At 40.6% G+C, this 12,664-nt stretch overlaps 1 protein-coding gene across 1 annotated transcript; it reads right to left on the bottom strand.

The window, feature by feature from the left end:
• Positions 1-1,063: 1,063 nt before the first annotated feature.
• LOC134619463 (uncharacterized) lies at positions 1,064-11,164 on the bottom strand. Its single transcript, XM_063465295.1, has 8 exons — positions 11,115-11,164; positions 10,119-10,337; positions 7,937-8,081; positions 7,766-7,861; positions 4,653-4,797; positions 4,287-4,432; positions 3,555-3,694; positions 1,064-3,198 (listed from the first exon to the last, which is right to left on the bottom strand). Exons 2-8 carry the CDS (start codon positions 10,216-10,218, stop codon positions 3,050-3,052), a joined length of 921 nt encoding a protein of 306 aa, XP_063321365.1. The 5' UTR covers positions 10,219-10,337; positions 11,115-11,164; the 3' UTR covers positions 1,064-3,049.
• Between the last annotated feature and the right edge of the window lie 1,500 nt (positions 11,165-12,664).

Here is a 12,664-nt window from a genome sequence, read left to right as displayed (position 1 = left end):
CTTTTCTTTTCCCTTCAAACCTGAAACACTTCCAGCAGATGGCAGCAGCTCCCTGATCCTGGTGCTGAGGAGGCCTCTTCCTGTTAAAAGGGAATTCTTCTTTTTCCTGTTAACATTATAGTCTGAGCATTGGAGGTCTCTCTCTAATAGTTTTGGGGTCTTTGCCATTGAGATGGCAGTTGTTGTTAACTGGTTTGAATGAATTATTCCTCAGCTCTGTATTCCCTTCATACACATGGGTTTAGGTTGAGGCAATCACAATATTCTGCTTGATATTTGAAAGCAGACTAACTAATATAGGAGCTGCATTCAAAGAACTCCACAGCTGCTCAGAGTGCAGACAGACAGTTATACTGAGGCCTGTGTGGGGCAGAAGTGTGTGCTGTGAAAGTGGCTTTGTTCTGAAGAAGGGGGGGGACTTCAAAATCAGGTTTTGGAAGATGACTCCAGGAAAAGCTGGTGGAGAGGCATTTTATCTCCAACCTTTTTAATAATTGGAGGATGTAACAATGGCTGTGGCTACTGCCAAAGTACAAAACACAGGAAATTCCTTGTGAAAGCCTGGCAGAGATGCCACCCACAGGGACAGAACCAGACGTGTTGCACGCATGCAGTCAGTCGAGCTGGTTTAAGTATTTGTAAAAACTTTACGCTGGAATTAAAAACAACATGGTTTTCTTTCCTGATGAGAAACAGAAGATTACACCAACTAAACCAGCCATACACTTACCATACAATATCAGCCAGACAACATAATAACACAGGAGTTACCAGGAGACGGAGCGTTGTTGGAAAGATTCACTCAGTATCTTAAATCTTACCCTCCGCCCACTAAATCAGGGCCTCACTGGGATCACAGCACAGTCAATCAGAAACAGACTCTACTCACAGACCCGAGTGTATGAAGCGACTGTTGATGTGTTAATAGTGAAAAACATTCTAAGCACCAAGGAAAACGCATGTGGATCAAGCTGAGTGGATCAGACAGGAGCAGCCGAACACAAAGAACATAAAGCCCTGCTGAGCCTGATTCTACATGCCCTGAAAGAGTCAGGAGACGAGAGAGACTGCATTCATTTATTTATTTCAAGGTCAACAAAACTGTAAGTGCTTCAGTAAGAGTTAGTCAAGTTCCACTGTAAACATCATCATACTGTACAGTGAGGTTTAGTGCCACAGCATGGATATACATGTACAAAAGCAAATACAAGTGCAATAACAAACAGTCTTAGAATATAAAACATGAATCTAATGCAATGAAGATTTTCCCACACATTTAGTATTTTTGGCCAGGTGTTTTGGCACTCTGGTATGTCTGCAATCTTACTTATTTATTTATTTATTTTAAAAGATTAAAAAAAAATGGTTCATGATACCCAGCTAACATCAACTATCTGCAGTCCAAGAAGCTGGAGTTGGAGTTTCTCGTCCTGACTTCAGGACCAGAATCTGTCAGGAAAAACAGCTGAACGACATTGAGCATCACCATAACAGTAAACTGTGCAGCGAGCCAGCTGATTAGCAATAGGGATGGGTATCATTTAGGTTTTATCCGATACCGGTGCCAAACCGGTACTTTTGAAACGGTGCCGGTGCTTAAACGGTGCTCAAACCGGTGCTTAAAGAATGGAGAACACTTTGTCCAAAAACCTCTTATGTTTTTATTTTTAGCAGTCTCTTTTTTTCTGCAAAATGATAACCAAGTTAGCCTTTTCTGTTGATACAACATACCTCCTTTGGTTGGACCCGGTGCTTAAACAATGGAAAACACAAACTTTGTCCTAAAACCTCTCATGTTTAGCTGTTTTTTTTGTAAAAAGACAACAATGTTAGCCTTTTCTGCAGCTATAGGGCATATATGGTATCACTCTATCAAACAAGAAGACAGCCACATGTAACTACGACAGTGTTTGCTAGTTCACCTTACGTGCATTAATTTAATAACGTGGTTAGCCTACTCAACGTAAATTACACACGAACAACACTCAGGCAGAGAAGAACGGCTGCTGCTGCCATCATCATCCGTCATCATTTCTGCTACACTGGCAGGGCTAGGGGCCAGGACTCCCCTCTTCGGGTTCTTGGGGGATGTTGCTAACTCCGGGTCCGATAACAGGCACCACACCCGCAGTAGATGTGCTTGGTGTGAGGTCTCGCAGCAAGCTATCAAATACGGTGCATTTCTTGGCTTTTAAAAAAACACTATGCGTCGCCAGGTGTCTCATCAGATTCGAGGTGTTACCTCCTTTGCACAGTATCACCTTAAAGCACTTGTTGCAGGCTGCTGAGTTTGCATCTTTTGCTGTGAAGTACAGCCAGACTTTTGACCGCTTCGCCTTGGGCATTTTTAATCTGTAGCTCTGCTCTAAAAGAACGTACGTACCTGGACCCGCCTACTATCCTTGCAAAGGTAAAATGATTGGCTAGAATCCAAAGTGTATGACATCTCAAGAAAAAAAAAAGCACCGAAATGTGCGCTGCTTTTCGGTCTGGTTACTACCATTTATGTCAGAACCGGTGCCATCATGGCACCGGATACCGGTACCCATCCCTAATTAGCAGTGATCGAACTTTCAAAGTAAGAGCACAGAGATCATGAAATCATGGAGTGTGAACTTGTCTCAGTGTCTCAGATAAAAAAAAAAAAAAAAACAGAAATCAAAAATGAGCTGCCAAATATACTGCGGGAGCCACTAATAAACCTGCAAACTAAAGTGTGTGAGTGGGAAACACTGAAATACATGAATAAAGTACATTAAGCTAATATTAAGCAGTGTATTAAATAGTTGTAGTAGTTTTTAAAAGAATTTAAAGTATTTTAAAGAAGGTATTTCTATTTTCTATTTTCTTCAGTACAGCTGAAGAGCAGATAGAAAAGATTTGTGGGTTTCCTGCCTTCCCGTGCAGACTCTTTCTTCCACTGAAGAAATACATTTGTTCCCCATGCTGACAGATAAACTCTGTTTAACATTTAGATCTACCTTCAAACATGACTGTGGAGGTGGTGTGAACATGTAACTCAGTGGGTCTGGGGAGGCACGAGTTTCATTTAAGAAAGGACCCTGAACGTCCTGCCGTCGAGGGGTGACACCATCAGCCGTGCTGAGCCCGGGGAGTGCAGAGGGCGCCACTTGTTCCTCCAGAGCACCGTGAAGAATCTGGACACGAAAAGGATGCACGCCAGGACCAACAGCACAACTGCAGAGAGAAAACAAGCAGGGCAGCCGGTGGTTAGGTCGGCCAAGGCTGGACATTAAATTAACTGAACTCCTCTCTGCCTCTGTTCACTGAATAAACTGATGATTCTTGTGACACACAAGTTTATTATATTTGTGTTTCAGGGGTGACAAAAACAGATTCACTATTTTATAAAGTTTACACACTTCTAGTAGTTCATAAGCAACATTTCAGTGGAGAAAGCAACTCATTTTCTCCACTGCAAACCTTTTCCATGCATGAAACACCTGTATAATATTCAACTGGAACAGAAACCCCAAACCAGACAAAACAAAAAATACTGGCTCATTAATAATCATTAGTATTGTTGAACTCACCCATAAAGATGGCGTTTGGAGTGGGATCAGCTGGGTTGAAGTGCTTGTAGACGTTTCCGGCCAGAGCCACGATCACCACCGGGTAGATTGTGAGGATGTTGCGCACCCAGCGGTCCAGCACCCAGTTCTCCAGAATGAACCTGCCATCATCAAACAGCTGAGACTGAAGCACAGTGCTCACACAACAATTCACCTCTCCTACTATCGCTGCTGTTATAAGAAAGCTCAATATGGACTGCAAAACTTCTTTACTTTGTAAATTCTAAAAAAGCTCAACCAAACTGGCTCATATCATCCATCTATGCACCGGAAAAAGAATACATTACAAGTTTACTGTGTAGCACTATAATAATGTCACACTATTAAGCATTAGTAAGTGGTTAATTCATCATTTTTATATATAAGTGTTTCTGTTTACTGTTGAAAGAAACTGTTTGGAGATTCTCTCACAGACTTTTATTCAGTGAATGTGTGTCGTTCTTATACCATCAGTGCTTTGGGTTTTGTAGAATCACAAAAGATGGAGGGAGATCACATAATCTAAGTGGCTTCTTAAGGGTGAATTTTAGGGCAAAGCAAACCTTTGCTTTCGTTTAAAAAAAAAAATCAGATTTAACTGGTGAATCTATATTTGACTTTCTTCTGTCTCCCCGATCATAGAAATTATCATCAAGGTAATTTCTTGTTAGCTCCCACATCCCTGTGCCTGAGCGTCATCCAATCAGAGCTTACCATGCCACCACCTCTGCAAACAGGATGCACAGTGACGCAGTTGCTGCCGTGCTCTTATCCACACCCCACAGGTGGAGAACTACAGAGAAATTGATCAGAGAGGCGATAGAAGTCCATGTAGTGTAGACAGCCAAACCATTTTGGACCTAAAAAAAAGAAAATGAGACAAACAGTATATCTTACTATTGCCTATTGGGGACAGAGCTGACACTCATCTAACAAGTATTTGCTCCCTTCCTTATTTCTTTTTTCTTTAACATATTTGCCATGGGTATTTTAATATAAACATTTGTCTGATGATCTGAAACACTAAAGTGTGACAAATATGCAAAAATCAAAGAAATTTTCACACTGACTGTGTCCTACCAGTACTCTGAGAAAGGTCAGGTCTTTGCGATGGTACGTCTGTAACCAGAGTCCGTAGTAATCTGTGGCAAAGCAACAGAAGAACAGAGTGGTGTAGCCGGAAACCGCTATCAGGATTAAAACGACCAAAGACGCCAGCGTCATCCTGGAAGACAGAGAAACAGAAAGAAATGATGAATGCAATAAATAGGGGGCAGAAATGGCTCTGTAGGTAGAGTGGTGACCCCATGATCAGAAGGTCGGGAGTTCGAGTCCACTGAACGGCTACCCTGAGCAAGGTGCTGTCCCTACACACTGCTCCCTGGGCACTGGATTGGTGGCTGCCCACTGCTTCATTGAGTGAATGGGATTAATAAAGTATAGATTATTAAGTCACAAAGTCAGACATCAGAGAGACAGAGCTGACAAAGGGGCAACAATTCCTTTTGTTAGTAACTGACTGGTGCGTCTGCTTTGTAGTAACTGAACATAATTTACTACAGTGACTTTCAGGCAAACTGAGCTTTCAGTACGTAATTGCATGTTCATTATTTGCATATTCATATTATTTATACTGCATTTTGGTCATTCTTATTTCATGCACTACTCATTATTCACAAACTAACATAAATGCTTCCATTCAAATATCTCAAAGGATATTTCTTTGCCTTTCTGCAGATATGCATAGTCACCTTGATATTTAGCATACTTTGGCACAGCTATCAGTATGATTCTTTGCACATCCATAATAAATCTTAATCACTAAGTGCAGTGATTTATTGAAACATGCATGCATACAGTCTGTACATTTCTAATGAGCCTTAAAGGCAATGTCTGTTATGGCCATTGGCCATCTTTAATCTTCGTGTTTAAGCACACTTAAATCTCTTTGGATGTTTCTGCCTTTTGTTCTGTTCTCTGTCAAGATGATTCCACACTGCTTCAGTAATGTTGGCATCCAGACTCTAGGCAGGCCAATCTGTGTGTTTTTCCTTTTCAGGTATGTTTTTAGTCTACTGGGAGTGTGTTTCAGATTGTTTCCATGATGAAAAATCAAGTCGTTGCCAATGACATGATTTTTTTGGATGGTATTACTTGATGGATCAAAATCTGCACATTGTGAACACATTTCTGCGTTCACAATTCCATCAATTTGGAAAAGATTCCCAGTACCACCGGCTTAAATGGAGCCCCAAACCATAATAGAGCCCCCACCAGATTACAGGTGGCTGTACACACTCATTGTTGCACCTCTCTCCTGTCCTCCTCCATACAGATTGATAATGAGCTGAACCAAAAACTTGGATACAAGTTTGGATTTGGATTCACCACTCCATCAGACCAGTTCAGTTTAGTTCTTGTGAAATCTGGCATATGTCATCCTTTTCTCCTTCTCTTCCTTTCATAAGAATGGCTTCTTGGCAGCCACTCTTCCACTGAGACCATTTCTGATGAGGCTTCAGCAAACAGTGGATGAGTCAACTGAAGGGGTAGATGCATGTCTACTGTGCAAAAGGCTTTTGTCAGTACTGTATGTTTATTGCAAGTACGGCTGTACCACATGAGAACTAAGAAACGTGAGAACTATTTTCTTATGTTTTCTCCTCCGTGGTGGCTGGAACAGCACGTCATTTCATGCTGCATTGCACTGACTATTGTTTTGTTAGTATTCACAGTATAGGATGATCATCCTAAATTTCTGACTGTCCTGCCTGAATTTTTGTTTGGTCGCCAAGTGTTACAAAGTCCGATACGGAAGACCCACTGTTTTGGAGCCATCATCAAAGATATAACTTCAGTTCTGGCTCAAACGAGTTCCAGTTATTTGCATGACTCTGAGTCTGGATGAACAGCTCGTCCTACAAGTGCTCGTGCTCTGCTAGTAACACATGTGGAATTTATTCCAGTCTTCACAGACACACCTGGTCTGGAACCATCATTTGTTTTTCCAAGAGCACCACTAGCCAAAACACACCTGCGAGGTCTAACCCACCAGCAGGCTGATGAGAGTGCATCAGATGAACTGGAGTGCAGAGAGACGCACAAGTGAGAAAAAACAAGTGCTCAGCATATGTGAGAACTACTTCAGGAATGTTGAAAAAGCTCCAGTTACAACCTCATGAAGCTCGTGGAACAATTTAAACCATGTGCTGCTCTTGCTAAACCTTTTTCTCTTTAACTAAACTTTAACTCCAGGGTCCATTCCTTCTTATTATGTCCCTGATAGGAACACATGTATAATTTAACAGTGTTGAAGTTTTCAATTTTGTACTGTACTGCAGAAAAATAGTACAAACAAATTAAACTCCTTGTATGAGGAGGTTTTAGGATTCTTAATAGTAATAATCACACAGCTTACTTTTTACTCTCAACTAAAGATGTGCCCATTCATACCTAACATCAAATGCATATTTCTGTCGATCAGTCTGAGGGGTTTTCATTATCCTCAGTTCTAACGTAACCTCACCCCAAACTGCCTTACCCTTTATAATAAGCATGTTTTCATGCATCACTGGGGTAGTAAGCAGAACCCAGCCAGGGTGGAGCCAAAAGCCACAAATGGATAACTGCTGAAGTACATTAGGAAAGACATGCAGTGCTAAATCAAATATGTAGAATAAGATATTCATACTGGATGGGCTGGAGCTCTTGTAAACAGCAGACAGTGTATCGGCTGATATTAGCCATCCAACAATAGGTAACCTGCTGCACATCCTTTCCAGCTCAATCTCTGACTAGGGTGATTAAGGATAGAGATGGAAATGTACTAATGAGTGAAGTGAATGTTGTGAGAAGATGGAAAAGTACTCTGAGGAATGCATAAATGAAGAAAATAAGAGAGAGAAGAGAACAGATGGAAAGTTAGTGATTCATGAATGCATATTTAGTAGGGAGGAAGTAAAGGCAGCTATTTAGAGGGTGAAGAGTGGATAGGCAGTCAAGCACTTTAGAGACAAATATAGACAGGCAAGGACATTTATAGAAGAAGGATTGTGGATATTTTGGATAAAGGATGTTGAATATGGATCTAGGAACTCTACCGCTCCGAGATAAGAGGTGGATGTGGTGACCCGTAAAGGGAGTAGCCAAAAGAAGCATAAGAACAGGTAGTAGTAAATAAAATAAAGACATACTCTGCGTCCCACAGTAGGAGCCATATAATGTTCAGCACCATGTTGGAGAGCCAGCAAATATGGAAGCCGTAGGGCAGCAGACACTGAGCCCAGGATCTATTAACAAACAGAGAAATATCAGTTTCATCCTGTGTGTTTAGATTTAGTCCAGCTATTTTGATGCTAGCTTACCCTCTGCATGTGTATGAAGTGATATAAATCACCATCAGGGTGAGCCAGGTATAGATAACGCCCCAGATGGAGAAGGTCCAGCCAGCTGGAGTGATGCCTGTCTCATAGCGGGCTGATACATTTCCTGTAGTAGTATGAAAGGGACCTGGAAAACAGACAGAGAGAGAATAAACAAATGTGCATTGGTGGGGTCTGCATTCCAGTTCCAGCTGGTTTGTTTACAGGGGCGACAAAGCAGCAAACACAAAGATGGAAGAAAACTGATGTGATGTGACTAGATGTTACAGGGGGAAATGCAGAAAAACAGAACTACTTCAGCTGGATTAAAGAGACATGTCTCAGATCAGCAGGGTTACTGCTTACTGACTGATGAACTTCTACCCATCTTTACTTCTGAGAAACCCAGTCATGTTACAGACTTGTGGCCAAACAAACAATTAGTTGCAAAATGTTCCTCCAGTTTTTTTGGTTTATTTTTTATTTTTTTTGGTGCCACTTACTTTTCCAAACTTTTATTTACCTGTTCCAACTTTTTTGGGACTATGTTTGTTAAATTAGCCACATCTTAAATGCGAAGTAAACTAAAGAAAGTCCTCATTTTGTTTGTAGATGTTCCCTTTGAGCCTTTATGACTACTCAAACATAAAGACCTTTATTAAGTAGTAAAATCACTGATGAATAATAAGCTACAACAGAAAAAACTGGCCCTTACTTTGTCATTTTGAAAGCATCACAGAATTCTGAGAACGGCTCTCCTACTTTTTAAAAAGTACCTCACAGGAAAAGATCTCAGGTTAACAGGGAGACAATGTTCAGGTTTATACAACTTCCTAAGTCTTAGTTTAGTTAGTTTAAAGGCTCAGTTGCTGCAGCCCTTACAGTGTTTCTTCCACCAACTGGTACTCCTAAGCAGAACTCAAACTTAAAGCAGATGCAGAGCTGCTGCCATGTCCTGCCACAGCGAGGCTCGAGAGCAGAACAAGGAGTACAAGAGGCCTGCTGCAGTCCAAGATGGAGGAGACTCACTTCAGGAGCAGATGATTATTATGCTCAGTTATGTGTCAGTCACAAAAAGGCTTGGCAAACACATATGCATTCAATTTATATAACAAAGCGTGTGTTCCTCCTTTTGATACGTGAACAAATAACAACCTCCTGCCATAAAAAATCTAAATCTGTCCTAAACACTGTGACTTCTGGGTGCTCCACTTTCCTCCCACAGTCCAAAGACGTGACTGTAAGAGGCAAGGCTGTAGATGTCAACATGAATGTGGACGATCGTTTCTCTGTGATGGACTGGTGACCTATGCAGGGTCACCTGTCCTAGGTATAAACATCAATGTGTCATAATTATGAGGACTTATTTTTGTTTCCATTAATGTAATGCACTTCTATTTTAGCAAGCAGGCTTAAATTTAACGTGTGCGTTTCAAACTACCTCTTTGTCTCAAGCTCACCGTTTCTCTGCTGCAGAGTAGCTCTTACACTTTTTACATGAATCACAGTGCCTGCTGTTCCTAAAATCTCTGCCATAATGACTTAATATCTATCATTACATAAAACAAATTGATCACAGTAAAAACTGTGATTAAGATAGAAAAGTGGATACACTGTTACTATTTGCCAGCTCACTGAGGAAGGAAATGAGTCTTATCCATGTGGGAGCCCAGCGGAACATTTTCTCTGCCACACCCTGAATATATATATATATAAATAAATAAATCACTGTTGGATCTTTCCCGTCCAGCAGAACCAGCGGGCGGAGGGATACCACAGTCACTATTCCTCCACTTCACTTAGACTATTTATTAGGATAAAATAATAAAAACTTCGTACTAATAACTGGTTAATTTGAGCCCCCTCTCATAACTATAACAAACTCTGGGAAGTTTGTGAGCTGTTATTGTTACTCCTGCCAGTTAGCAGTACCAACTATGTAAATGCGCAGTCCTGGGAAACGACGGCTCACTGGTTTGTGTAACATGTGTTGGTGACATAACAGCTGCAGTAAACAGTTAACAAAACTTCTGAAAACACAGCTTTTGTGAAGGCAGAAAACTAAAACCAGAAATAAAACACTGAGAATGTATCACCGTGTGCAGTTTTAACAGTCTTACAGTTATGTTTTTAATCATTTCGAGCTCTGTGAAACTCACTTCTTGAACAGCGATAATTCACCTACCTTTGCCCGCTCCGGCCAAAGCGTTAAAGACTAAAACGGCAACAAAAACTACCGCACACAGGATTATGACGAGAATCCGCAGAATATTGACGTCCTTCATTTTGTCTTTCTCGCTGTTTCGTGCCTCGGTGTGTCCTCTTCAACTGTCAGGGAGCAGCGGACACAGCTAAACGGACCCAAACGTGACGCCTTCACGTGCTCCACGTAAACGCCCACAGCCTTAGAGGGGAAAAAGGAGAAGAAATGCAGAAGTGTTGTGCTCACGTTTCAACACAGGTAAACCTTGATTTATATATTCATGTAAATGTTATCGATAGGTTAAACTAAAGTAACTGCATCGTAGTATAATATATAATTACATATATAAGAACTTGCAGTGTAATGGCGTCCTCTTCAGGCAGATCGTGAAAATGATCCAGCTTATTTAATGCAGCCTATTGAGCATGTTTCACAACTTAATTGAAGTTTTAAAGTTGTTCAACGACAGTTTTAGATACATAGTGTGGCACATAGTGTCCGTTGAACTGGTTGATAACAAAATAGCGAGTTTTCCCCCTCATATTTATATCCCATCATACAACAAATAACGTTTATTGATTTTGTTCTGATACGCTTAATCAGAGGCATGGTGCAAGGTTGTGCATCTGCTCACATCATTCACAATCTGCCTAACCTGAACAGTATTTCTATCAGCACGTCGGAGGAAACAGTAACAAAACAGTGGGATCTGCACATGTTAGTAATTACATTAAACAGCGAAAACAATAAGTAAACAACTGCAAACTTCTAAATACAAATCTGTTTAAAAGAACAATTCCTGGCATTAGCATTAGTTGAGAACAGATTTGTAATATGATTTGAATATAAATTAAAAGATATAAATGAACTTAATGAGCTTTTTAAGAATGAATAGATGGTAAATCGATGTAATGTTTGAGTCTACCCCTCTGTCTCTAGCCCACTGTTGCTCTGCTGAACAGAGCCGCTCTTACTCACCACACTAATTGTTTGGCAGGGAGCAGTTCTAGAAAAAGCTGCAGACTTATAATCGGTCCTTTGGAGTCCCCTTTTTATAACCGAGCACCACGGGGAAGTTAGTGACTCACGCCAGTTACCAGAAGCAGCTACGTAACAAATGCGTAGTCCTGGAAATGACAGCTCATTGCTTTGTGTAACATAGCTAGGTGACATAACAGCTGCAGTACACGGTTATAAAAGCTATGAAAATACAGTTTTTGTGAAAATGCATCTTTTAGTGATGTTCGCCACATTCCCACTGAGTTCCTGTTAAGGGCTCGAGCCCCTAGTGTCCAGGCATTCCAGTGTCCATGTGTGTGGGCACTGAGTCGTGTTATCATGAACTATCTATGCTAGCGTTGGCAACAAACCACATTTTCATGCCTCACACTGGCCCTTCAAAAAAAACAACTTTTTTTTTCAAATAATGCTACGAGGCACATCTCTTTCCAATAAAATGATGAGTTGAAGGTGTTGTGACTTTCAGTTTGGGGGGGGGACCCCTTTCTGCAAGATGAGACATCTCCATTAGGAGGTAAGATAAAGATCAGTATTTTACATGTTTATAGTGAAATAAATGTATATAAAAATACTTGTATGTGCATGAATATATTAAGAAGTATATTTGATTGTTTGTTCTACTTTTTAAAATTTATTTATACAGTAAAACTGTTAATTTTCATTCGTTGCCTCAAGGCAACACTGTGCAGTTAGCCTAATTTTTTTTCAGGCAATATAATGCATTAGCATATGTGTGTAGAGATGTGTTTGTGTGCATTTATATGATCATAGTCAATGTTTTTACTTTACTTTTTTTGAGGGACACTTAGGAGGTCAGGGGTCAGTTGGTAAAGTAATTGTGTGTGTGTATGTGGATGTGTATTACTTATTGTTGTGGGGACACAAATCTGTTTACACACTCACATTGTGAGGTCTCGCTTACTTTATGGGGACAAATTGCAAGGTAAATCATTAAATTTTAGGGTGAAGGCTTGAGTGAGGTTCAGGCAGGGACTTGTGATGGGTAGGCTCAGAGTAAGTCTCCAGGAAATGAATGTAAGTTAATGTAATGTCCCCAAAAGTGATGGAAACACATCGTGTGTGTGTGTGTGTGTGTGTGTGTGTGAGCGTGCGTGCATGGGGTTAGGGTCAAATGTTGGATGTACTTTGGTGTTTTATTGTTCTGTGAAATGTTTACATTGTTTATTTGTTCATCCTTGTTGTACTAATAAAACATATTATAGAATAACTTGGTGTTTGACTACCCTTGTCACACAGTGTTGACTTGAAGCAACAAACCAAAATAAGTAAAAACATTACATATAAAAACACAAGGAAACATCAGAAATCAGTTTCTAGCAGATGATCAGCAACTGGTTCATTTGTGCTGCCATGTGCAGTTAGCTTCTTCAGCCAGTAGGTGTGAATCATGTCTGGCTCTGGTGTTGTCCAACTCTTCATACTTAATACGATCTGTCTGTCTACACAGGTCTGTCTGCACTGAGGACACCTGTAGGTTTCAGTCTGAT

This window comes from Pelmatolapia mariae, linkage group LG20 (genome assembly GCF_036321145.2).
Source record: "Pelmatolapia mariae isolate MD_Pm_ZW linkage group LG20, Pm_UMD_F_2, whole genome shotgun sequence".
Lineage (NCBI taxonomy): Eukaryota > Metazoa > Chordata > Actinopteri > Cichliformes > Cichlidae > Pelmatolapia > Pelmatolapia mariae.
This window is presented reverse-complemented; position numbering and strand designations above follow the sequence as displayed.